Source organism: Amblyomma maculatum, chromosome 3, assembly GCF_055883805.1.
Source record: "Amblyomma maculatum isolate TAMU_Amacu chromosome 3, ASM5588380v1, whole genome shotgun sequence".
NCBI classification, from domain to species: Eukaryota; Metazoa; Arthropoda; class Arachnida; order Ixodida; family Ixodidae; genus Amblyomma; species Amblyomma maculatum.
The window spans coordinates 186,161,206-186,189,098 of NC_139346.1; the positions used below are offsets into that span (position 1 = coordinate 186,161,206).

At 47.3% G+C, this 27,893-nt stretch overlaps 1 protein-coding gene across 1 annotated transcript; it reads left to right on the forward strand.

Annotated features, from left to right (window-relative positions):
- The first annotated feature begins 13,764 nt into the window (after nucleotides 1-13,764).
- Nucleotides 13,765-26,169, forward strand: Sas10 (UTP3 small subunit processome component Sas10). The gene is made up of 16 exons (XM_084598942.1): nucleotides 13,765-13,956; nucleotides 14,064-14,214; nucleotides 14,321-14,362; nucleotides 14,465-14,618; nucleotides 14,798-14,875; nucleotides 15,099-15,214; nucleotides 16,893-16,973; nucleotides 17,052-17,108; nucleotides 17,204-17,316; nucleotides 18,355-18,451; nucleotides 19,151-19,287; nucleotides 19,415-19,487; nucleotides 20,132-20,232; nucleotides 21,692-21,812; nucleotides 23,718-23,825; nucleotides 25,946-26,169. The coding sequence occupies exons 1-16, from the start codon at nucleotides 13,943-13,945 to the stop codon at nucleotides 26,033-26,035; spliced, it is 1,533 nt and encodes a 510-aa protein (XP_084455068.1). The 5' UTR covers nucleotides 13,765-13,942; the 3' UTR covers nucleotides 26,036-26,169.
- The last annotated feature ends 1,724 nt before the right edge of the window (nucleotides 26,170-27,893 follow it).

Consider the following 27,893-nt stretch of genomic DNA (forward strand, 5'->3'; position numbering starts at 1 on the left):
CCAGTTCTGCCACTCGAAGCTGCTGTGCGGGGCGCGAACGTAAATGGTGCCACATATCAGCCCTGTATACATTGACTCGACAGCACCGGGTCGAGTCAGCGTCGAGTAAAGCGAGGTCACCCTTACTCGACCCGCGGCTTAGGGTCTACATGCATGCACTCGCTTCTAGCGAGTGAGTAAAGCAGCGACGTCTAGCATCGAGATCCGAAGCTATTGCGCGAGCTTCCTGCTCGTGTTTGATTCCATTGCCTTTTGCTATCGAGAGCTTCGATTATAATCTTTTATCGATGATGAAGGCTAGAAAGCATTCAACTTCGCTGACGCTCTTAGCCGCACCAGAAGCTTTTTCATCCCAGATGTTCGCACAAATCGACTCCCTGACTCGACAGGTCCTACATGCTTTAAGGTAAGCGCTTCAAGCGAGTTAACCTGCCCCCTGCAAGCGAGTTAATTCGACCCGCTCCGCCGCCTACTTTACTCGATCCGACTTAGTATACACAAACCCGACAACTGTTTTTTCACTCGATACTCTTACTGGACCCGACTTTATCGAGTTCTTGCATACAGGGCTATATACAAGAGAAATGGGAAGATAAAGACAGTGTTGACGAACGGAAAAAGAATTTCGCACCCTAAAATGAGGACACCTGAGTGTAAAGTGTCAGATTAGAAGACTTGAAGTACTGACTCAGTACTGCATTCCACAGCGCTATCACGTAATCAGCTTTATTCACACTCCTCGATTAAAAGAGAAGGAATGTTTAGATAATTTACCCCGACACTTGACCTTGAAAAATTTTGACCCTTCGACCTGTTCGCATAGATACGAAATATAGAGAAAAAAACATCTAAACAATTTTCAGTTCATAAAGGCATATTTGAGACAGCATCTCGAATCTCAATTTTATTTTCGTGCGCCTAAATAAGTGGACTAAAGTGTTTAAAAAAATTGAGATACTTAAGACTGCCTAAGTGTATGAAGGAGAAGGCTCGCTTCTGCAGTGAAGCCGTCACCACCGAGAACCGAACAAGGCCGGTGCATCCATCTTCTCTTCCAGCAGCGAACTTCACGACAGCGGATGAGCGATAACTGATCAGGAAACAAATATTTGCGCGCTGGTATGGGTAAAGTGGCGAGGGGACACCACGTGACTCGACTCAGATCTGCGCTTGAAGTTTAATTCATTTGCTGGCAATATATCATCCACCCGCATTCGTGACGTAGGTTGCTGAGGTGCGCTGGCCTCGTCAAGGTCCGACGGCGAAGCCCGGTTTCTAGCTCCGAGGACAGGCCGCCGTTGGAAAAGTGACTCTGGAAACGTTTTATGCTAGAACCCTAGCTAGTGAGGCTAGTTTAGCAGTGCTGTTAGAAGAATTAGAGGGTATGCAATGTGATATCATAGGGCTTAGTGAAGTGAGGAGGCCAAATGAGGCGCATACTGTCCTGATCGAAGGACGGGCATGTACTATGTTACCGAGGTTTACCGGAGAGATGAGAACTAGGAGTAGGTTTCCTTAACAATAAGGATATAGCTGGTAATATCGATGAATTTTATAGCATTAATGAGAGGGTAGCCGGCATCGTAATTAAGCTAAGTACTAAGCGGTATAAGCTGAAGGTTGTAGTCTAGAGGTGTGCACGAGCTCGGGCCGATCGGAAGCCCTCTTCCTCGGGTTGGATCCTGGCCAAGGTATATTTGTCTCGGGCGGACCGGGCCGGGCCAGACACCATGATCACGAACAGATGAAATTTTTGCGAAAGCGCAATTATGCATAGTGCGATAAGCGTCTAGAATGCACCTGGTTCAGACGGGGACATCCAGAGCAACGATCCAGAGCTCCTTCCGGACAGCCATTGACACCGTCCACACCTGCGTACAGGATAACGGCCTCACATGCCCCCCCCCCCCCCCCCCCCAAGAAAAAGAAAAAAAAAAATTGGAGCTGCTTGTCATCCGTGACAGGACCAGGGCCCGCTTGCACAAAACAATCTTAAGACTGTCTTAGCTAAGTCCAGACTTAACTGGAGTCTAAAGAATAGGCCACTAGCATGGCTGCTTAAGACTGGAGTCAAGACTGGGCTTCAGTCCTGACTTGAATAAGTCGCTTGTATGATTACGACTCTAGTGCTGTCTCGGTTAAGACACAAGGACGCCAGGTGTCTAAGTAGAGAAATTAGGGAAATACAGGGATGCGCTGGCACTGTCCCTGCTGTAACATGTACACATTCCGTCAATTTTGCGTTGTGTAAAATCCGTGCCATTGCTTTTTGCGGCTTAAGATTGTGTTACGAGGAAAAATGCCCCAAGTGGTTGCTGAGGCCGTTCTGGGAAGCCAGTCTGGTGAACATGAACCCGAAGCGTTCGACGTTCGGAACACGAGCAGTCTTAAATAAGCTTGGTCTTTCTAAAGACACCATTTAAGTCTGGACTTAGCTCGGACTTTATCGTGCAAGCCGGCCCAGGAGAGTGCGCCGACCCGCTCCCGCAGCACGTGAGCTCATCACGCTCCACATCGACACACACTCTATACCTTCCGTCCAGACTATTTGTCCTGGGCATGCTAGTACAGAATAATACACAGAACTCGGAAGCAATACAACGCCTCCGCACCACAGCTCACCAATTAATAGGCCTTATCCGCCGCATCTCCACACGTCGCAGAGGCACGAAAGAGGATGACCTCTGCCGGCTAACAAAGGCATTCCTCGTTAGCAGGATAGTATACTCCTATCCCTACTATCACCTTCGCTGAAAAGATGATGAGGCAGTTAACGTCATCATCCGTTCGGTGTGCAAGGCTGCCCTAGTGTTGCCACAATACTCTAGCCTACAACACCTCCTCCAACTGGGCATTTACAACACTTTCCGAACTTATAGAGGCACACAAGACAGCCCAAATTCATCGCCTCTCCAGGACAAATCATGGCCGCCTCATCCCTGACCGGTTAAACGTCTACCCAATAGGCGATCCCCATCCCATAGCCCCCCTGTCGACAGGTGTACACAGCCGCCTCGTTGTCAAACCGCTACCAAAAAACATGCTCCCTGGCCGACACGACGCGCGCCGTTAGCGCAAAGCCCGAGCACTCAATGACATCTACCGTATCGACAAACAGCAACATGCGTGGATGCGGCAAGGCAAGATGCAAGACCTGTGCCACCACGCCGTTTAACCCTTATCTCCGCCGCCACGCTGCGCGCCTCCTCCCCTACCGCAGCGGAAGAAACAGCGATAGCGCTGGCCATCGCTGACCCGCGTACGCGTACAGCCCTTAGTGACTCAAAAAGAGCTTTTCTAGATTTCTCGGCAGGCTACATCTGCCTTCCTGGCGCACGCATGGCACACAGTTTCGAATCCGCACCTCTCATAGCTGCTGTGAGCACTTTCACTTAGTTGTTTCTTTAATAATTTCACGACCATTTCCTGCTCTTGATTTCTTTACCCGCGAAAGAAAAGTGATCAATGTCGTTCAATAGCAAAATTATTTGCCTGCCATTTTTTGACATGCATGCCCTTGAGTTTTCTTTTAGTTGCGTGCGAATATTTCTTGTGTTTCGAGGTAACAGGACTAAAATTGGCTTTCTATTTTGTATTTCGTTGCAGGCGCATATGGTGAATACGTCCGAAGCCCCCCAAGTGATAAACGTCCAGAGGGAGACTGCCTAAACTTACTGGACAAGCATTTAGCGTCGATTCTGAAGGCTGTCCAATAAAGAAAAAGGATGCATCATATGCAAGCTTTGCAGTCCTTCAAGCTAAGCTTTGATGCCACTATCTTTTTACACACCTGTCATGCAACGATACATATATCAAAACATTATGCAAATACAAGAATTATAACGCTGACTGAAATGACCTTCAGACATACATTGTGTGATATTCCACTCCTGCTACGATTAAGGTTCACACTTGATCAACGATGTCAAATGCATGACACAAGGCAGCACATCTTTTTCATTCAACTATTACACCCTGCAATGGTGAAGGTCAAAACATGCGGTGATAAACTGATTAAACTTTGGCATGCGTGCAGACCTCAAGAAAGGATGTGAAACATATGCCCCACAGATTAGTGACAGCTCTTTACCGCTACGTCTTACCCACGTGACGCTGTGACGTCGCACCCCACGTGACACACGGGCTGGTAGGAGCTGCCAACTTGGGTCTCTCGTTTCACATGGCCCGGTTATCTCAAAATCAGCCTGCTTGGACCCTGGCATTCACGTTACCCCATTAGGCCATTAAGGCACGCTCATACGGCTCGGTTAAAGTGGGGCTTTATATTGTCACGTAGTGGTGACGAGGTCGACGACACAATTGAAGGGTCGATGATTGCACTAAAGAAACTGTTTATTTGGGCTGACTTGCGCCCTCAAGAGAAATAAGCAACTCGGCGGCGGCGATAGAAATAAACGTGCTCGTCGATCGTCGAACAAAGAATACCCGTCACACTCGGCAACGCTCAATTTAAAGGCTGCACAGAACAATCTAGATAACGTCGCAAGCAGCTACCAGCACGGGCTGGAACATTGTGGAAAGACACCCGAGTGGCCGGAACCTTCGAGACAGATCTCGGTGCATCTTGTGCTACAACAAAACTGATAAAGGTGTGACTCGCAGCATCGAGCATATTAACAAACAAAGATTACGGAACTGATACGCGGTCCAGAATCAGTGATAAGCCTGTATGCTGGCGGCTGTTAAAAAAACAACAAATACTGTTTTGAAGGTTTCGCGGCATTACTCCCCCCTTAAAAAAAAAAAAAAAAACATCGCCTTGATGTTCCAAAACAAAGCAACTAAACATAAGCACTGCAAATTTTAAACACCACACATTCTTTAACGCGCGTAATATGGCTTCAGTCGTACAACATGTACAATTTCTGGGCGTGCGCGTCGCCGTTGTGATGCTGACATTCCGTCGGGAATGACTTCATAGTCCAGTGGGCCGACGCGGCGAATGATTTTGTACGGCCCAAAGTATCGACGCAACAACTTTTCACTTAATCCGCGACGGCGAACAGGTGTCCAAACCCACACTTGGTCTCCTGGATTGTACTCTGCGTGGTGTCGTCGTAAGTTGTATCGTCGGCTGTCGGTGCGCTGTTGGTCTTTAATACGCAGACGTGCGAGTCGTCGGGCTTCCTCTGCACGCTGCAGGTAGGCGGCGACGTCAAGGTTGTCCTCGTTGGTTACGTGCGGTAGCATTGCGTCGAGCGTCGTCGTGGGCTCCCTACCGTACACAAGCTTGAACGGAGTCGCTCTGGTCGTCTCCTGGACTGCCGTGTTATACGCGAAGATCACGTACGGCAAGATGGCGTCCCAGGTCTTGTGTTCAGCGTCGACGTACATAGCGATCATGTCAGCGATGGTTTTGTTCAGGCGCTCCGTAAGGCCATTGGTCTGGGGATGGTACGCAGTTGTTCGTCGATGGCTTGTGTGACTGTATTCCAGGATGGCTTGCGTCAACTCTGCCGTAAACGCCGTTCCCCTGTCCGTGATGAGCACTTCTGGGGCGCCGTGTCGCAAGAGAATTTGTTCGACAAAAAATTTGGCGACTTCTGCCGCGGTACCATTTGGTAGTGCTCTTGCTTCGGCGTAACGGGTAAGGTAGTCAGTGGCCACGATGATCCACTTGTTACCCATAGACGAAGATGGAAAGGGGCCGAGGAGATCCATCGATGAGAAGTACCTTGCATTGCAGAGCCGGTCGAGAGTGTCGTCGATGCGGGGAAGCGGGTAGACATCCTTCTTCGTATGCTATTCAAGCGGCGGTAATCAACGCAGAAGCGAAGTGTGCTGTCTTTCTTCTTGACCAAAACGACTGGTGCTGCCCAGGGGCTGTTCGATGGCTGGATTACGTAATCACGAAGCATTTCCTCAACTTGATCGCGAATGGCCTGGCGTTCTCGCGGCGATACACGATAAGGGCTTTGGCGCAGAGGTCGGGCGTGTTCGTCCGTTATTATGCGATGCTTGGCCAGTGGTGTTTGTCGTACCTTCGATGACGATGAGAAGCACTCCCCGTAGCTTCGAAGCAGACTGAGAATCTGGTCTTTCCTGTTGTGGGTAAATGCCGGGTTGATGCCAAATGTGGGCTGACGGAATAGGTCCGGTGCGTCTTCCAGCGTTTGGTCGTGGAGGGTGAATACATCTTTGAGGTCCGCTAATTCGTCGAAAAAGGCGATCGGCGTGCCCTTGTTGAGGTGCCGGTATTCTTCGGTGAAGTTTGTTACCAGAACCTGAGCTTGACCTCTCCGGAATTTCGTGATGCCTCTTGCGATGCCGACACCTCGCTCTAAGAGCAATTGGATATTTCATTCGACGATGCCTTCAGCGGTTTCGATGTTGGCGCTACCTACGCAGACTGCGATACTTGATCGGGGCGGGACGTTCAATTCTTCGTCGAGGACGTTTAGAGGGATGTGTTGCATCGACGTCGTCGTAGCAGGAATGGCTTTGTCTGCCGAGAGCTTGATGAGCTTGGATCGCAGGTCGACGATAGCCCTATGTTCATTTAGGAAGTCCATGCCTAAAATCACGTCGCGGGAGCACTGCTGCAAGACCACAAAGCTGGTGGGGTAAGTACGCCCATTTGCGGTTATTCTTGCAGTGCATCGTCCCGATGGAGTAATCAGGTTGCCACCTGCTGTGCGAATCAGCGGGCCATCCCAAGCGGTGGTAACTTTTCTTAGCTGAGAGGCTAACGGTCCACTAATGACTGAATAGTCAGCTCCGGGGTCTACTAGGGCAGTGACTCTGCGACCGTCGACATCAACTTCAAGGTCACTTGTTCGCGTCCTCGCATTGCACGTGGGCCTTAGTGTCCGATCTCGGCTCCGTCGTTTCTTCAGGTCATGGCCGGGGCATACCGTTGTTACTTCGCTGGGCGGCGGTGTCTGCTTGCACTTTGGTCGTGTTGTCGTCGATGACGTCGTGTGGAGCGGCGGTGAAACGGCTGCGTCGTCGTTAGTGGTCGTCGGCGGCGGAGGATCTTCGTCTTTTCGCCTTTGAGCAACCTCACCTCCAAAGGTTGCTGCCTTTAGTTTCCCCTACGGGGGCTTGGGGACCTTCCGCGCACACTATCATCATAGTTACGTCCTGGCGACGCAAAGCGGGCCCTGTACGGCGATGGAGACCTGAATCGACGGCTTGGTGGCGCAATCTCACCGCTACGCAGATAGTTGTCGATTTCTTGCGGTCGTTCACCTGGGCGTGGTCGTGGAGCGTCGACTGCAAATCCGCGGAGACCGATTCGTCGGTACGGGCATTGCCGCAGAATGTGACCGGCCTCACCGCAGTGGAAGCATAATGGCCGGTTGTTCGCTGTCCTCCATGCGTCGCACTTCCTGGGGCTTGTTGGTCGTTGGTAGGCTTGGCGGGCGGGAGCCAAGGGCGGTTTTCAGGAACAGGCCGGTAGCGGCGAGGGCTCGGAAAGTCATCACGTCGGGGCGAAGGGCGACGTAATGCACCAGCGTAGTTCATCGCTGTTGCCTCTTGTGCTGGAACAGTCGCAGCCGTCGCTTCAGGAACGCCCAGCGCCTGCTGGATTTCTTCACGGACGACGTCCGCGAGCGTCGCCACCCGGGGTTGTTGCGATGATGGCTGCATTCGGCGGAGCTCTTCTCGCACGATCTTTCGGATGAGGTCACGAAGGTTCTCTCCACTTGCAGATGCGCTGGGGTAGTGGCTTGAGTAGTCTGGCTGAAGTGGCCGCTCGTAGTGGCGCATCCGGGTGTACAACGTCTTCTCGATGGCAGACGCTTCCGTTTCAAATTCCGCCACTGTTTTCGGCGGATTTCGGACAAGATTTCCAAAAAGCGATTCTTTGACGCCTCGCATTAAAAGTTTGACTCTCTCACCTTCAGTCATGTTAGGGTCGGCGCGGCGAAAGAGGCGCTTCATCTCCTCAACGTACGCCAGGACAGACTCGTTAGGAAGTTGCAGTCTTGACTGAAGGAGGGCCTGGGCTCTTTCCTTTCGGACGATGCTTGAAAAGGCAGTCAGAAACGCTTCCTTGAAAGTCTCCCAATCCTTCATAGTTGCCTCATGATTTTCGAACCAAACTCGGGCATGTCCTTGAAGAACAAAGTAGACTTGCCTAAGTTTCGCGGCGTCATTCCAGCCGTTGAAACCTGCCACACGGTCGAAAAGGTCCATCCAATCTCCCGCATCTTCATCCGGTAGTCCATGGAAGCAGGGGGGCTCCCGGGGTTGAAAGAAAATAACCGGTGCTGTAGGCTGGGCCATTGTCAGCGTCGATGCCTTCCGAGATCGAATGGGGTCAAGCAGCAGACTGTGTTCGGGTTGTAGGCCTTGAAGTCGGCGGCTGGCTCGGTGAGCTGTAGGCTGGTCTTCCAGGGCGACAGGAACACGGCTTGGGTCTTCGCTTGAAGGATCAAAGGCATGCACCTCCACCAGATGTCACGTAGTGGTGACGAGGTCGACGACACAATTGAAGGGTCGATGATTGCACTAAAGAAACTGTTTATTTGGGCTGACTTGCGCCCGCAAAAGAAATAAGCAACTCGGCGGCGGCGATAGAAACAAACGTGCTCGTCGATCGTCGAACAAAGAATACCCGTCACACTCGGCAACGCTCAATTTAAAGGCTGCACAGAACAATCTAGATAACGTCGCAAGCAGCTACCAGCACGGGCTGGAACATTGTGGAAAGACACCCGAGTGGCCGGAACCTTCGAGACAGATCTCGGTGCATCTTGTGCTACAACAAAACTGATAAAGGTGCGACTCGCAGCATCGAGCATTAACAAAGATTACGGAACTGATACGCGGTCCAGAATCAGAGTGATAAGCCTGTATGCCGGCGGCTGTTAAAAAAAACAACAAATACTGTTTTGAAGGTTTCGCGGCAATATGTGGGCTGAGGAAGAAGAAAAAGAAGAAGAACGCTCGGTCAACCGCAGCTAATTCTTTCGCTCAATATTTGGTTCAGCAGTGTTGAACCCTTGTAATTTTTTTTTGTGATGGATGATGCAGTCGTGCAAGTTGTGTATGTCTCGTACACTTCACGTATGTTGTATGGCCACGTGAGGTGTATACGTTCACGTAGGCTTACGGCCACGTAGGCGTACGACTACGTACGTGTATACGACCACGTAGGCGAACGGTCCCACTGGTGTACAACTCCATATGCCTACAATCACGTATGTACGCAGCAATATAATTGCGCACAGCTGTCTCATACAAATCTTGTACAATTTTTCCAATAGGGTACCCTTCCACAGTTTTCAAACAATTAGTATCTTTGCTTTTGGGAATTAATATTGTGTGCCTGGAAAATAAAGTAGGAGGCAGGAAACCCACATTATAAGATTCACGGAAAACTTCCATCAAAACAGGCGCTAGGCCTACCGGTGGTGGTCAGTACTTGGGAAGGAGGTCAATCACCACGGGTAGAACATTCAAAAGAAACATTATACTAATGTTGAGTTTTTAATATTAGCATTATGTCATATAATGTTTTATGTCGCATTTTAAACAATATTTTAGTGTTATACGTAAATGTTGTTTCAATATTGTCTTCTAAACATTTCAGTAAAATTTTAATTATAGCTGTAAAGCTATTTCAAACACTAGTTCCAAAATTTTTGACCTTTCTCATCCAGTAACTATGCTTTTTTAATAATACTCATTTGCACCTACAGCTTTGAAATGACGCCTACCGTAGAATGCAAGCACAGCCCTAATATTTGGGGGGCATTGGGCTTCTATGAAGAGTCCTGCCCCTGACGTTAGTTCGAACCTCCTTAGTTAATATTCGAGCTTTAGAACTACCGTGGTTCGAACCACTAGTGGTTTCATAATTCATCCACACAAAAGACTTCTTATCGGGCAGAAAAGCTTGCATAATATTTCAGAATTTAGAATCTCCCACGATAGAGTTAGGAAGCAAAGGCACACCGCAGGGCTCAGTGCTATATCGCCTTTCCTATTCAACGTGGCGATGAGAGGCTTCCCGGGTAAACTTAACCAAATTAAGGAGCTAAATTTTAGCATGCATATGCGGATGATATCACCCTCTGGATTAACCAGGGGAGCGATGCGAGTACGGAGGAACGCCTGCAGGCAGCGACCGACATCATTGTCGATTACGCGGCTGAAAGGGGACTTTCGTGCTCCCCACAAAAATCGGAGTTGTTCGTATATAACCCAAAGTACCTCCGCTACAAGAATAGTGGGGAGTTTCATATTCAGGTAGAGGGCAAACCGGTGCCAAAAGTAGATCATATTACGATTCTAGGGATGGTCATCCAAGCTCACGGCCATAACGGAGAGGTCCTGAAGAAATTAGAAAGTTACGCGATGCAAACCTTCGAGCTCTTGAGGAGGGTCGCCACTAAAGGAAGAGGCCTCAAGGAGAGAAGTTTACTAAAACTAATCCAGGCGTACGTAATAAGCAGAATTAGTTACGCCACGCCTTACCTGGACATCAAGGCCGGAGAAAAAGAGAAATTAGACTGCCTGATCTGAAGATGCGTTAAGAAGGCGCTAGGATTGTCCATGCGTACCTCGAGCGAACGACTGCTCGAACTCGGGGTGCATAACACGTGGGCAGAATTGTCGGATGCAGTGCGAGTCTCCCAATTAGAGAGACTAAGCACGACCGAGACTGGCAGGGTGATCCTTGCAAAAGTAGGCCTTAACCCAGACAGAGGAGTTAAAAAAAAAAAAGTCACAATTAGTAGGGAAAGCAGAAACGTCTTGGTAGTCCCCCCCTTCCGTAGAAACATGCATTCAGAATTTAATGTCGAAAGAAGGGCCAAACGAGCCAAAGTTCTAGAGCGACGGTTCAAGAACATGGGAGCGAAAGAAGTAGTCTATGTTGATGCGGCAAGTGGCAGAACAGGTGCGGCGGTAGCCTCGGTAGTCGATGGCCGAGGGGCGCCGGTATCCGCGGCAACCATCAGAGGCCGCAACATAGATACTGCGAAGGAAGTTGCGATAGCGCTAGCTTGCGTAGGAACGGAAACCAAGTTCATAATTAGCGACAGCAAAACTGCCATCCAAAATTTCAGAAACGGGAGGATATCGCTGGAGGCAGCCAAAATCCTCACCCAAAGAACGCTGAATAGGAAAATTCAGTTGATTTGGACACCCGCGCACGCTGCCGTCCCTGGTAATGAGGCGGCTCACGAGCTATCCCGAGCTCTCTACTTCCGGGTAGCCGTCGAGCCCCCCGAACACTGGGCATACGACGAGCGTCTGCAAAATTACGGGGAAATCATCGACCATTATAAATTGGGACGTAGACTGGTACCCCCCAGATGTTAGCCTAAATAATAGAGAAGATGTCGCGTGGAGGCGACTACAAATTAATACGTTCATGAACCCGGTCTGGGGGTTTCACGCGCTACCACACCTTAGAGACAATGATTGATGCAAACACTGTGGGGCGAGAGGGACCCTCGATCACATAATTTGGGAGTACCCACAATCTCCAGGGATAGGACAAAATATTACAAGTAGAGAAGCCTGGGATACCCTGCTGCGAAGCGCGGACCCTGCGATCCAGCACCGCACCCTCCATCTGGCGGTAGAGGCCGCAACAAGCCAAGGCTACCTGCCAGCTTCTAATCCGCGGGCGCACGACTCCCCGTCTTCCCCAGCACGCGTGCCGGGGGCGGGGAAAAGGACGCCCATTTGCCGACCGACCGACCGACCGACCGACCGACCGACCGACCAACCAACCAACCAACTTTAACCGTAGAACTATTTATTATGTAGTAATTTAGTACTCGCCTCTTTCGTTGCAAAGCAAGGTATTTTTGCTTCTACTGAAATGTCCTTTACTTCTTTACCTTGAAACGAAGTGGCGTCCGTGTGCTGTGCGATGTCAGCGCACGTTAAAGATCCCCAGGTGGTCGAAATTACTCCGTAGCCCTCCACTACGGCCCCTCTTTCTCTCTTTCCACTTTCATTCCCACCCTCCTCCCTTCCCTTACGGCGCGGGTCGGGTGTCTACAGAGCAAGTGTGACAGTTACTGCGCCTTTCCCTTCCTGTGAACCAATTATTATTATTATTATTATTATTATTATTATTTTACCTTGAATTATATATGCCGATAGGTCTTTAGGACGTCTTCCTCTTCGAAGTGCTGATCACAAACCTTGCATTTCGAAGTCAGTTTTTGATCTTTTTTGTGAAGGGCTTGCTCCCACCTTTAAAATTCGATAGGGTCTTTCGGTGGCGCGAAGAAATGACGGCCTTTCGAGTCTTCATTTCGATACCCACTTTTGCACCCTGGGGCAAAGCAGGTCGGCATGAAAAGTACCGATGTCGCAAAAAAAAAAATGGAGGCTTATCAAGGTTAAGCCAAGTGGATGCGAAGCATGTTAAGCAGCTGCCTCAGTGTGGATGGGGCTAAGTAACCGAGACGTGGTTTTAGGTTAATCGTCGTAGGCATCTTGACCGCATACACGCCCGGCGCAGACGCTGGCCTGGTTGCGGGCACAGACTGACGCGACGGCGGGCGCGCGCCGCTTCATCCCTGGCGTGACGTCACATATCACGTGATGCAGCGATGGCGGCGCCGCCGCCGCGTCGCGCGCGACGGCGCGAACCGAAGCGTGGAGGCCTCCGCCGGGCGACGTCCGACGGCGCGGTATGAGGCCTCATCTGCAGCCGGTATGACGTCACGTTACATCATGTGATCTCACTTCAAGGTCACCGCCGGGAGGCGACCGACGGCGCGATATGAGGCCCCATCTGCAGCCGGTGTGACGTCATCACGTGACGTCATGTCACGTGACCCCACTTCAGGGTCAATGGTGGCCACCGCCGGGCGTCGCGCGAAGGCCCGAAACCTACGTTAATATGCTTCGCATAAAAAGAAAGAATTAAGCCAAAAGCAGCCGACGCGCAGTGACTGGCGCGGGCACGTGTTTAAGAAGACCGCTGCAGCCGTCGACGCCGGCAGCCGCGGGGCAGAGAGTGGCGGCGAGGGAGCAAGAGTAGTTATAATTCTACTACAGCCATGTAAGTGCAACGGAAACACGTCGATGGGTTATGTGATACCTTGAGGCGCGGAGCCTTATGATCCCCAGGTGGTCGAAATTACCCCGTAGCCCTCCACTACGGCTCTCCTTTCTCTCTTTCCCCTTTCACTCCCACCTTCGTCCCTTCCCTTACGGCACGGTTCAGGTGTCCACAGATAAAGTGTGACAGATACTGCGCCTTTCCCTTCCTGTGAATCAATTATTATTATTAATAGCGTGAGCACTGTGTGGCGCTTCATCTTCAACACGGCTGAACGTGCTGCTTCATCTTCATCCTGCTCCCTCTTGTAGATACCCATCGTCATCGCGGAGTGTGTTTGGCTGCAGTGTGCGACCAAGGCTTCAGGTCTGCAATAAAGCCTGATCCCCCAAGTCCGACCTTCGCCTTACCTTACAATATTATTAACCAAACCTCCCACCGTCTGACTACGCCATGGCAACACGTAACAGCTACGTGTGTGCCGGCCGCTCCATGCTTTCGCGCCGCGTGTAGCATGCGTGTAGCAGACGACGCGCCCGGCAAGGAGCAAGGAGCAGGAGCAAGAGTCGATTGCAGCGCCACTAGTTCTCGCGACCGCCACTTGGGATACCTCTCCGGGCGGAGCTGTGAAACTGAGTTTGTTCTAGTAACGTTGATTAATACTGTCCAATCAACTTTTTTATTATTGTTTTTAGTTGTAGTGCACGTTGGTTTGCGTCATCAACATCAACTTGCTGACTCGTCGCTATCCGAGACAAGTCGACGGCCAAGCCAGTAAGCCAGTTGCAGGTTTCGCGACTCGCAAGGCGAGTGCCAGGTTGTAGTCGGGAGTTTTCGAGTGTTATTTTCTCACTGCAGACTTGATTTACCTTCATTTGCTACTTGGCGTTTGTAAGCCATCAAAGAAGTTACACAGCTCTGCTTCCTCAGCTGAGCGCAATGGCCAAAAAAAAGTGTGTATATGGAAGCAACCCATTGGGCAGCGTCCGGGTGGTCATGTCGCTGCGGGTGGACAGGCAGGCCTGGTCGTTCACTGAACTTTCTGTCGCCTTTGTTTCAGATCTGGACGAGGCAGGGCGCAAAAGAACGAAGGTAGTACGGCTTTGGGCTCCGACGACGAGGCCCTGTACTCGGACTTGGAGCAGCCGGATGAGAAATCGAGTGAATACCTCCAAGATGCCGTCGACGCATTTCACGCTGACCGCGATAAGGTAAATTTCCTTTGGTCATTGACTACTAGTATCATATCTTCGGCGTCCGCTTTGTGGCACAGACGAGCAAAGTTCTGACGAATTCGTGGTTACCTCTTCCTGTCAGGTGTTGCTCGACGATTCAGACACTGAAAACACATCTGGCCAAGTGAGTGAGGGTTGCCGCTGCCTCAGTTACCTTGATTGCTCACATGTTTAATGGAGCTGGGCGACGTCTGTTTATTAAACCGTTCCTTTGCTCGCTATTCAGGAAGAAGTGCTTTCACTTGGCGATGACGACGATGACAGTGAGAATGACAGCGAGCTCGACGACTCCGAAGACGAGCTTGGCCCCATTAGCGAAGCCCATTCCCGAAATCTTCGCAAGGACGAGATGGCTAGTGACATAGAGGATGAAGAAGATGGTAAGTCCGGCTCGTGAACGTTTTCAAGAGTTCGCTTTTCGTTTTAATGTTATGAGGTCTTTTTTTGGATGCACCACTGATTCTTAGCCAATATCTCGTAGGCCTGAGCCTTTTGTTTGTAGTTGTTTGTCACAGTGGTCTCAATGCATTTTATGCGCTTCTTGGCTGCTGCTTTTCAGGCCTACCGGATGCAAAGGCATGGGGAAAGAAGAAATCAACGTACTATCACACGGACTTCATCGATGAGGACTACGTAGGTGAGTGTTGTGGCTTTGAGCTTATCACAGTCCTCTGTATACATAACTGTTTCCTTTCATATCAATATTGTATGCGGCTGTTGTCTGCTCATACCATTCTCTTAATTGATGCTCTCTTTTGGGAGAAATTTGAGAAAAAAAGAATGTCATTTGAGATAATAAGCTGGAAGCATTAAAATGATTTCCTTGTATACAATGAAATTCCCTGTGGGGCCTTGTTTAGGTATCACTGAGGATGCAGCTGAACTTGCAAGGTTAGAAGAACAAGAAGCTCGTGCACTTCAGAGGCGGCTGGTGGAACAGCTGGACGAAGAAGATTTTGGTCTCGATTTATTCCAGGTGCCACTCTTCTTTTCTAGTTTAATACTATTCACTTTATTGATACGCTGCCTATAGTTGGGGACAGCATTCTGTGTCTATGAACCAAGGTTGCGGAGTGGAGCGTTCCTTGCAGTGTTACTTCAAGTAGTTGGGGCATATCTGGCCTTAGTTAGTTTTGGTTTAATTTCTGCCAGGACGTTAAATTAAGTAGTTTTCAAGTAACCAGCTGCACAGAAATATGTTCTTGTCACTGGAGTACTGTGTGAATGTAAATTTGCTACTAATTAATAGTGCACACGACATGTATTGTGAAAGCAAGCACGTTGCAAAAGCATATAGGAACCAGCAAGGAGAGGCAGCTGACGTGGCCTGCCCACACATGGTGAGATTGCCAACAGGTGGACAAGCTCCGGCGTGTTATATTTCTGCTGTACTGCCTAGTATTCTAGTGTACATAGTTTTTGTGTGATGTCACACTAGCTGCTCCTGCCGGATGTCTGCTATTACCTGGTATTGGTTCTGGACTATGATGCCGCAGTGGACTAGCTATCCTGGCGGCCATGCCAATTTCTTCGTTACATACATTACTATCTGCGTGACTCAGTGGCGAAAGCTGACTTGCGTGAGTTTTGCCGAAAATACTTCAAGATTGTGCGGCCTACGCAAATTAAGCACAAATCCAAGGTGGAAGTATGTGGAAGCATGGACCATAACATGTATGCTGCGCACCAGGACGGATATGAATCCTAATGCTGACTTGCTGCCAGGCACGAAGCCCATTGACAAATTATTTTGTTTCATCGAATGCATTTCTCTTAAGGAAATAGAAGTTTGCACAGCTTGACTAAATTTGCTGCAAGCACCACATCACATTTGGAACAATCATGTGGGAGACTGCGAGGTATATATTAACTGCAGCTGTTGAGGTAAACGCCTCTGAGAATGACTAGGTTTATGCCGACAATGCAGTTTACGTTTCTTAACCTACGTTGAAGTGTTGACTTCGTACGTGGATTAAGAGCATGCATTGTTGGGCTAGTAGGTCAATTATGTTAAATAAAGCGGGAGTGCTGCACACAAAAGGCACGGACGAGAAGTGCTTGTGTTCCTTTCTTGTCAGTGTCTTTTTGTGCACAGTCCTCCTTTTATTTTCCATACGTGGACATTGTCAAAGTTCTTCAAGTCCTGTTGGTTTGTGCCAGCTAAACACTTCAGCACTTTTCAGGAGTGCATTGCTGGGTAATCGCTTTCTGCATACAGTGGCTGACTTGCTGTTAGCCTTCTGTGCAAAAGAACTTGTCCTGTGTTTGCTCAGCCGAATATATCACACACCTACATGATGATGCCACATGGAGACAGTTACATGCACGAACAGAAGCACTTGCGTCTGTGCCTAAGTACTGCACAGACTCTGCTCCCACCTATCCGCTTGGTACCTGAAGATGGCAACATATATCCCAGAAGCCCTCGCTTGTGACATCCATTAAAGCTATGCTTGATCGATGTAATAACAATGTTAATAATTTCATAATGGTATAATATTCCGAAGCAAGTTTTGTGTAATTTTTGGAGGGAGCTGGTGTGTCTCAGCTCTTTAGTTTTCACTGCATAGCCGCAGATAGTTGTTTTCAAGTCTAGCAGTCTCATTCACAAGCGAAATCTAAATTTAACTTATTTTTTTGGTTCCTTTTTAAAGCTGCCAAAGGAAGAAAGTGTGGAGGTTTCCGAGAAAGTCTCGAAGGATCTTTCCAAGCTTTCAAAACGAGAAAAGTTGAAGGTGAGTGCATGCTGATAAAGTCTACGCTGTTTTATTTGACTTGGTATTTTATGCTGTGGTTCTTTTTTCTTTTGCTAGTTGCTGTCCAAGGACAGTGCAGAATTGCTTGAACTCATCGATGACTTCAAGGCAAAGGTTAGACTACTATGGTGCTGCCAATGTACCCAGGTTCCTAAATGAAATTTTGTACACGACTTTTCCCCTCAATATTTTGTCCATTTTTGTAACAGATGATAGAACTGAGGGACACGATATTGCCCCTGGCCAAGCTTGTTGACAGCGGGAAAATCACCTCTGTGCCGGCAAATGAATATGTTAATCTGAAGAGGCAACTCATTTTGCAGTAAGTGAAGTCATACTGTAGTTTTATTTTTCCCTTCAATTCTCCATTTAGTCAGCCTTAGTTCTGATGTGACAGTAGTTGCTTTAGATTTGTTTTCATGATAAGCATTTTGCTGTGAACCTAAGGGCAGTGTAAATGCATGCTGTAAAAATTTATGATTCCAGCTCAATGAATGTTAATGCATTTTTTAATGTGCTATGCTGGTTTATGCTCCAATTTGAATAAAGGCCGAATCACATGGCTGCGCTTCTTCGGCGCCGCGTCAGTGTTTCGGCTATCAGCGTGGCCGAAGGCGCTATTCTGGCGCTTGAAGCGAAGCGACGCTGAAAGACGTAGGTATCTGGCCATGCCAGATCTCAGTGTCGACGCCGGAAATGATTTGCAGGTGGGGACGAATAACAAGCAACGTGTGGGCAGCTGCAGCACCTGCCGCCACAGGCGAAACTATTTTCCACGAAAGCAAGAGCTCCTCTTATGTCCGCGCGCATGCCTGCGCCTTTGTTCTCCTTGCCTCCCCAGTAAGTTACTGTCGTCGCAGAACAGGACGATTTCAGCTACGGACGGGGGACAATTGTTCGTACTTCCAGGATTCCTCCATGCCTCGGCTTGCAGGTGCCAGTTTGTACGCCGTCATGTGTTTGGTCACCCTCTCAGGCGTGCGCCGAGCAATGACGCTCGTAGACGAGATGCTGACGTGACGCCAAAGAAACGCTGCTATGTGGTCGGGCCTTAACAGTATGGCACACATAAGCTTTGTGATAAGTATAAATGGATCTGCTACACCTTGCCAGCAGCATTTTTTATCTGTTTGGTATCAGATTCTAGATACTGAGGTAGTCATCCAAGTAGTGTGAGAGTTACCCCCACCCCTTTCCTTTTTTTTTTTCTGAGAATAAACTGACAGTCCAGGCTTAAAAAGTGGCTTTGCTGTAGTTTAAGAAAAAGAAGATAGTGTGTCTACTAACTGAAATTTCCTGTGTATGCAGACTGTTCATATTTTTTGTACTAAAATGGAGTCCTGAATTTCGCTGTTGTTAGATACTGCACAAACATTGCCTTCTACATGATACTGAAGGCCAAACGAGTGCCTGTCGGAAACCACCCTGTGATCAAAAGACTGATTTCCTTCAGAAATGTGAGTCATTTCCATGGCTGCATGTTTTGCCACTGCTCTTTCAGGATAAAAACAAATGTGTCCTGGACTGGTAACATGCTCAAAGGTCAATTAATTGGCATCACATTATGGCACAGTTTGAAGTTTTTGCCAAGCAAAACTGTTCTAAATGGACAAAGTGTGATTTGTGATGAATGTCGTGAAAGCGAGCACTTCAAGGGAGACTGGTAAAATTTAATTTGCTTTTTGTAAGACTGTTGATACTTCAGCAGAAGATATGTCTAGTCATGAAAAAATCAGAGTTGGTAATGGAATACTTTTTCCCACTTTTTTGCCTATTGTCATGGTGATGATCACATCAATCGATTATGGGCTTATTGATTGCTGGCATGATGATGGCATGGCCCAGCCTTAGAAATTCACGAACAGAAAAGTAAATTAAATAGGGTAATCAATCAATGTTTGTTAATCAGTTCATCGCTGTTTCGCTTCAAATGTGAGATTTTGGCTAAAGAAAAGCACAAGTCTGGTCATTTACAGCATGTCATCAGTACATTCACATGTGCTCGTATTGGTACTATATTTAATATTGCCTAATTTCCCAATGAAGTTTAGATGTATGATTAGGAATACTAAGCTAAAGAGTTTAGTGCATGAACTAGTGAGGCTACCAGTGCTCTTTTTTGTAAATCTGCCTGGCTGACCTGTTGAATTTTCCAGCTTTTGAAGCAGCTGGAGCCAGTCGATAAGCGGTTATCCTACGAAGTGAACATTTTGCTGGACAAGCTGTCCAAGGGTGAAGATATTGTGCCATTGACTGTGCCTGCAACAAAGCCCGAGAAAAAGCCAAAGCTGAGGTATGTGGTTTTGTAGTGCCTTGCAGTTGAAGTAAGGAACTTTTGTACACAGCTATATGGCCTCTGATGGTGATGTATTTACTTTGATTTTTGCTTTTCTTTTTACCCATTTACCCTTTTGGTTTAGAATAACTCAGCAAATAAAACCTGAAGCACCCACAACCACGAAGGAAACTCCTACGGAAAGTCCAACAAAACAGGCAAGTTATTGCTACCAATCTTACAGCAATTATTGATTTTTTTTTCTCTTGCCCCCTTCTGCCAAGGCAGCTTAGTGGTCAGGGCACTTGACTACTGAGCTGCTGGGCCCGAGTTTGATCTCAGCTGCGGTGCCCATGTTTTGATGGAGGCATCACGCAAAGCTTCCACATACTGTGTGATTGATGTTGGTGCACATCAAGGAACTCCAGGCAGTGAAAATTCTCTGGAGCCCTCTACTGTGGCATCCGTAACAGCCTGATTGCTTTGGAATGCTAAACTTTCTTACATTCTTTGAAACAGCACTATAACTTTATGTAAGACATTTGAAAGCTATGGAATGTCTAGCCTTTCCAATGTTTGAAGGCTGTACGACTTTTGGCAGTACTCTGTTATACATTTATAGAAAAGATTGCTTTTTTCAACCCTTACTTTGGATTTAATTCGCAGGCGCATTTGTTACAAGGTGCAGTCTTTAAGCATGTTTGTCAAAGTATACTACATGCTATATATTTTTTGAAGTTTTTGTATTCTGGCTGTCACTCTTATCAGAACTCATATCACCAATGTCTGTTTCAATGTAAACTTGATACTATTCAGATGTTTATTTTTGTCGTTAATCTCATCTACATGTTTTTGCCAGCAGAAGAAGGATCTTAAACGTAAGCACACACAGGAAGAGCAGGCCATCTTGGACATGTATGCAGAGATGCGGAAAAAGTCTCGGTTCGAAGGCAACTCTGCCAGGTATGTAATGTGTGTACTTGTTTACATTAGCAGGTCACAAGGAAAATGTTTTTCTCATTTATGACAGCTTAAACTGTTTTTTCTTGGCACTTAGCAGCACATGCAAACCTAAGATACTATTTTATCCTTTAGGCTTCTTTTTATGGTATGCCTTCTATTGTATTATATTGTAATTTTCCATTTATATTTTAATATGCAGTAAAGCCCCCTTATAATGGCTAGTTTTAACAAACACTCGCTTATTACGAATGAGTATGGAGCTACCGTCAAAAACGAACAATCGCGGCCGAATACTCAATTATAACAAATGGGCAGAAGTTGAGACTTCATCGCGGACAAAAGACGCGCAGCCCCGCGAATGTGGCGACCGAAGAGCATCTGTTAAGGGCAGTACCCCCCCCGCCCCCTCTATTGGTTCCAATAAAGGAAAATTATCAGCCCTCCCATAAAACAGGCTATAAGGTTAATCGCTGTGTATACCCAGTTGGGCACAACTTCTAATGTATAAGCAGAAGAGTGGTAAGTGCCATTAGGGGGCAGCATTGAAAAGGAAACTATTGCACTCAGCCGGTGATCAGCCACCGTCATTGATCTGGGGTTTGAATACTACTCGTGACTTATGCCTTGCTATCCCACCAGGGTCCATATTCCGAGTTTGCGTCGTTGTCAAGTGTCGCTATCTCACGTGAGGTCGAGTCACCTGACTAGGTGGGAACGTTGGAAGATGATGTTGTCACCTCTTCCGGTTCCATAGTGGTAACACCTGGTTTTCGCGTTTCGACCAGTCAGACGGTTTGAGGTCACGAGAGATAGTGAACTTCAATAACGACGCAAATTCAGAATACGGGCCCAGGTCCAGAGTATGCGTAGCTGGCCGAGTTGGACTTCCGTGTAGCTGCCGTGTGGAAGCAGTGTGCAGACAGCAGACTTGTATAAAGTCCTGTGCGCACGTGTGCTGTTGTGGCTTTGCCGTATTGAGGAGGTAGATGGTGACATACCACCAGGTGCCGGCAAAACATCAGTTGTTACCGTTTTGTATCGCGATCATGCAGCTGGTCCCCAAATAGTGTCTCAGTCAGGAGCACATGAGCATGCTAAACAGCTTGGAAAGTGGCTTGACAGTGTCTTATTTGAAGGAAGACATCTACAAGCCACTTGTTAAAGAAATAAATGCCACTTTTGTCGAACTATGTATTTTTTTCTGTCTAAAATTATCCAAGTCCACCTACTAAGAACTCGGATACAGCAAATGAAATCCTTGTGGCCATCAATTTTGTTACAAGTGGGCTCGACTGTATAATGTGAGCCACTTGATTTTTGCATGAACAGCTATGTGTGTGGAAGCTTGCTTTTTAACAAGTCCCAGGAAAGCTACTATACAGGGCAGTTTGACGGAGAGATGCACATTTTTTTGAGGCTGCTATTTTGACTGGACACCCGTTTGCCTCTCGTACTGTAGCGAGGCTGATTCAGATGAGGATGAGGCTGAGCTCGATGCTTTCGATGAAGATGAGGACGAGCGGCCTGAAGATGAATCGGAAGAAGCAACTGGAGATGACAGGCGTGGCATCACATACCAGGTAAGCACACCTTGTTAAGGTACCGGGTGCTTCAGCAAGGCGATACTGGAAAAAATTTGGGAATATAGTAGTACAGCTGCACTTTAGTGGAGTACCGCATGTTATTAGGGTAGTTGGTGTACACGGATAGAATAATTGGAGGAAGACCACGGAATTTTGTGTGTGTGGCTTGTCTGTTTTGTTTCTCTCCCACGTGTATGCATCTGGATCTGTGTGTTGTCTGTTACAGTAGAACCTCAGTTATACAACTTTCAGTGGACCGTGCGAAATCGTCATATAAACTGGGTGTCGTATGATGGGAAATCTGGCAAAACCGGTGTTCATGTTATGAATGCACCTGTTATTCTTGCTGCCAAAATTCTTTTTAACCGCGCTATGAAAGCGCCATTATTTTCATTTTGTGAGAGTTAATGCATTTGCTTGTGCATATTGTACACTTTTTTCTTGAAATTAAGGTTTCAAATTAGGGTTACGGAAATTATGCGATTTTGCGAATATCTTGGAAGCTAAGTGTCAAACGTGCAATTTATACCATGCATTGCGGCATATACATCGCATGAACTTGTATCTCTCACTGGCCCCTCCAAAAAAAAAAGTTAGCTCTAAGATATATGTCATTTCCATCGTGGACACGCAGACATCCCCCCCCCCCTCCCTCCCCACTCGTTCGCTGCTGCACTTTTTTTTTTATTGCATGACGACACATGTGGAGCTTGAAGAAATACAGTAAAAGTGCATTGGGATAATCGCGAAGTTAGCAGTGAGGGGCAAGTGGAGACAATGTAACAGGAACGAGCCTCAGTGACAAACCAAACTTGGTTCAGCAGTTTTGAATTTCAGTGAGTGCGCCCCGCAGATCATCGAAAGTTTTCTGTTCATCTGCCCATTCAGTAAAGCGACTGTCAGCGCGAACGAGCAGAATAAATGACACGCAGTTTGAGTTTTTTACCTCTACCAATACATAGCCGACGTGACAGTGTCCACTCACAGCTCGCATTTTGCAGCTGCACACGTGCAGTCGCATGCATGATGGTGGTCTAGTGCAGCGAGTAGTGTAAAATATGCGAGATAATGTTTTTTGTATAAATACAGCTCATAGATTAGAGTTATGAAAATGGTGCAAGTACGGAAGAACTGCGACTGCACAGCCGTACCTTTTGGCATCAAGAGGCAGTTAATGGGACTCGCCTGTGTTCCCATCACTGTGCAACAAGCAAGCGTCATGCGCACCTTTGCAACAATCTGAACAACGCTCCAAAAGTATATCTCTTTGAAGACTTTTTACGATGCAGTATGACCGTGCCAGCCACATATCTTTCCACTCAGGCTCCGTTTAGAACCTCTGTCACTCTACGGGTGCAGCGTCTGTAATATGCTTTGTTGTCATACAAAGAAAAAAAAAATTCACTTTTTCACTTGTGGTTCATTCACTCTGCTCACTTAGTTACCAATCCCTTAATTTATGCCTCTAATATTGAGGTTATTAATGCATTATCCATGTGCGGAATTCAAGGCCCTTGCCAATTCATGTCAACTGATTATGTCAAGATAAATTAATGACACGCATTTTAGGAACTTTTGTGCACTAGATTTTTTTAGAAACCCGGCAGAATGGTGCATAACATAATTGCATAAGGCCTTGATTACATAAGTGACATATTTGGAAGCTGCACACAAAAATACATGTTTTTTTTCATGATTTTATCACTATCTCCTGATTGGTCCTCTTTAGCTGAGGCTGAACTGTAGAGCATTGTTGCAATAGTTGGAATGGAGTGGTTGCATCCAGTTACAGCATCACATGACCTAAACCCCCAGAACAGTTGCAGTGCTTCTCACACAATGTGTCTGTGAAGAAAAATGAAAGAAACTCCGTGAATACCTTTTTTCTTTTTTTTTGTGTAGATTGCCAAGAACAAGGGCCTGACTGCCAAGCGGAAGAAGGAGTACCGCAACCCGCGTGTGAGACACAAGATGAAATACCGCAAGGCTAAGATCAGCAGAAAGGGACAGGTGAGTGTAGTCTTGCCCTTGTTTCACTTCATGGGCTATGTGAGTGCATTTCTGAATGATTAATTAGCCAGGCACTGAACTTCATAGTTGATATAATAGTTCAGTATAGTAGCTATAGTAAGTAGCCTGCAGTTAGCGAAATTAGCTTCACCACATCGCCAGATTTGCACATAACGTTGGCCACTCCGCGTGGCAGAAGTATCGTGTGGAAAACAGTATGCGCCAGACCAAAGGCTACCACCAATAATGTGCCACGTGATGCAGTTTATGCCTTTTTCATGTGGCTAGTGTGGCAGGTAGGTTCCCAGTGTCGCATTCAAGAAAGGTGATCACGCAAGTGCCATTAGAAGTTTCACTTGGAAGGGCATGGTGTGTTGTACTGTAAAAATTTGTATCATCCGAACATTTATATAATAACGTAAGAAAATAAGTATGCCGAATCAGATCTGTTTGCATCCGAGAAAGTTACAGCTCATCACTCGCGGCGCACACAGCGCAACAGGCCACGTGCCTTTGAGAACTTCTCGCGACGCGTACAGCACGACAAGAGATGGTGACATGCCGGCCGTGCCGCGTCACATACTGCTCATGGATCGCAGTGTGTAGTCAGTGATGCGCGGTTCGTGTGAGCCCGCAGGGTATTCCTCCGCCAACTGCTGCATTTGCGATGCTTGCGGTTTGTGGGCCATGCATCGCTGAAATCTTTTCACGGCATGAGCCTGACAGACAATTGAGACATTGGCGAGGTGCGCGCCACAAGTCACCGCAGACTGCTCGTGAAGCGTACATAGAGCGCTGCGGAGTCAACGATGTGCGGACAGTGCATAGTGCTCAAGGTTGCGGTCGCAGTTCGCACGTTCATATCATCTGTAGTGGCGCGGGAGATTATTCGGAACATCTGAAATTTTGCGCATTGTACACAATGCTCTCCGGCTGAGGAATTTCGCGAATTCGTGTCATCCTGAAATTCGTATTAACTGGATTTGTATTACCAAGATTTTACTGCACATAGTATGTTTGATTTTCAGGAGTTCGGTAAATGCATTCAGCAGTGGCATACTTTTGCATGGAATTCTCAAGTGGATTCTGATCGTTTGATAAAAGCAAATACTTTGATATAATATTGGGGATCCATTGTACTATTCACTTGATAAAAAGCTCTGCAGGTCTACAGTTTTAGAGCAATCTGTAAACTTACGATTGGAATTTTGGCTGTCTGTTGTATGTGATATAAACATTCCTTCGTCATTTTGAAGCGAAAAGCTTCTATACGAGGGTTGGAGCAGAGCTTCGCATATGCCGTATGCCGCGACCGAGTGACGTCACAGCCAAGGCCAGCTGTGCAGCCCCCTCGCCCAGCTCTGCCGGCGTTTCCTAGCAACGCTTAAGAGGTGTTAGACTCCTCCTGATTAAAAAAAAAAAAAAAAAAAAGTTAGTCTCCATCCGGGAATCGAACCTCCATCCCTTGGATCCCCAGCCGAGCACTTTACCGCTGTGCCACGCCCTGGGTCGTAAAATGCTCTTCATAGTTCCGCTTGTCTACCGTGAAGATGATAGCGAGATTCCGCGAGTGACAGATACTGCGATTGGCGTGCAATTTGAAAGTACCAAAGGCTAAAATAGTTAAGTCACTCAATTAGGGTGACGTCAAGTATGTGATGTCGCCCATCTGCAGTCAGCTATGAGGACCAAGCGGGAATGAGTGCGCTCCAACGCCGCCGGACGGCGCTTCTTGCCTTCCGCGAGTGACAGATGCTGCGCCTTTCCTTTTCTGTAAACGATTTATAGAACGCCAGTGAACTTAGATGTGCCCGACATGGAAGCCAAGAAGAGTTTAGCTGCTGGCGAACGCGCAGAAGTCTGGAGAAATTAACTTCTTCTGATCCCGAGGTAGTCACTACTTTTCGCTACGTATATCCAGGCATAGCAGAGCTAAGCCATCTTTCATTTTTTTCAATCAATGATAACTAGTTTCATTACAAGTGTGCGAAGTTTGCTTGTGTTGCTCTGTGTCGAGGAAAATTCAATACTTGCATTTTGCGTGCACAGATTTGGTATAGGAACAAGCGTGTTGTAGTACAGCAAAAGGCTGCTGCCAATCACTGTTTTGCCTATTGCAGGTGCGTGAAGTCAGGACGGAACTGCAGAAGTATGGTGGAGAGCTGTCTGGAATCCGTGCTGGTGTGACACGCAGCATCAAGATGAAGTGAAGCGAGCCTGTGATTTGCCAGATGATGTAACTCGCAATGTGCTGTTGCTAGATGGTGATGCTGGCAGTCAGCATGTTCTTTGTTTTGGATTGAAATATAGAGTTTTTCACCAGAGCTCGTGTGTTTTTGATCCCAGTGTATCGAAAGGAACTGGTATACATTTGCTTTTCAGCTGTGAACTGTAGCCCATTACTAATTATTTAAACTGCTTAAGGAGATTTTTTTTCCATACCTTCATATATTTGTTACCTGAAATTAAGGTAGTTTGCTGAAAGCACACCTTTGTAACCATGATGAACATGTTACGCCTCAAAACTTTATCCTTTTCTTATCCTATATGCCACTGTATTCATTTTTATCACGATGAAGACACTTTATTACATACAATAGAAATGTTGTATTTGCTTTGTGATCCAGTGCCTGTTTTTATAACTCAGTAGGCTTAAAGGCTTCATTGTGCAGAAAATCTACCATCAGCATTGAGCGAAAAATCACGGCCATAACTCTGGCATGTAGCAGCTGACATGGCTGTGCACAGACTGGTACTAGGGTTGTGCAAAGTCGTGCGACCACGTGACATGGCTGATTTGGCATTCTCAAATCAGATGGGAAGCTGAGGGGCATCGAAACCTCCAGGTTTAGTTTTGGTATACGGGGTTTAACGTCCCAAAGAGACTCAAGCTATGGAGACGCTATAGTGGAGGGCTCCGGAAATTTCGACCACCTGTGGTTTAATATGCACCGAGATCGTTCAACAAACAGGTGCCTTGCTTTTCGCCTCCATCGAAAAGCAGCCTCGTTGGGATTCGATCCCACATCCTTAAACCCTTGCTTCCAGAGTCTGACATGCTACCCCTAGGCCACGCAATATGGTACCTAACAGCTGTGTTTTAGACAATATTTGCGAGATAATAGAGGCACAAATTAGGTAGGGGATTAGTGATCAAATGAATGGTTGGTTGGTTGGTTTGTGGGGTTTAACGTCCCAAAGCAACTCAGGCTATGAGAGACGCCGTAGTGGAATGGCAAAATGCATGCATGCAATGGAGAATCTGCAAGAGGAGCCGCAAGTATGAGCTGTTAATACTGTCACGTCATACCGTCAACCCAGAGCTTAGGTGTCCACCTCAACCTACCCTGTTCCCAAGGACGCGGAATCGAATCCCGGCCTCGGCGGCTGCTTTTCGATGGAGGCGAAAAGCAAGGCACCCGTGTGCTGTGCGATGTCAGCGCACGTTAAAGAACCCCGAGTGGTCGAAATTTCCGGAGACCTCCACTACGGCGCCTCTCATAGCCTGAGTCGCTTTGGGACGTTAAACCCCACAAAACCAAGACCAAACCAAAACCATTTTTTTTTTCAAGCATTTTCCGGTTTGTTGAATTTAAATTATTTAGCGATGGGAATGCCTATGTGCTACCATGGCTAAGGAGCCGTGGTGACTTGCTGCTTGAGTACAGAGTTGCAAGTTCAGTATTCAGCTCCAGTTGACACATTGCAGTGGAAGCATTCTGTATGGCCTGAGTGCAGCTGTCACATGAGAAAACCTATCAGTTATAGTATCAATGAACAGTGTCCACTATTAGCCTTTTCTTGGCATGAGTACATTGCTCTTTATATTTGTTACGCGAGAGTGAATTATGACCTGAACAGGCTATAGAAACTAGGTTAATTTCAGAACTTTTAATGTTTCTGTGGTTCCAAAATGTGTCAGCTACGAATAGAGATTTTCAGAGTAAAAACTCTGTTGGGCAATCAAACCGGCAAATCAGGTTGGCTTGACAGTGACTAAAGCAGTGCAACTGCAGTGTAAAGTGTTTGCCACACATAACAGAACTACAACAGTGAAACCCTTAATAA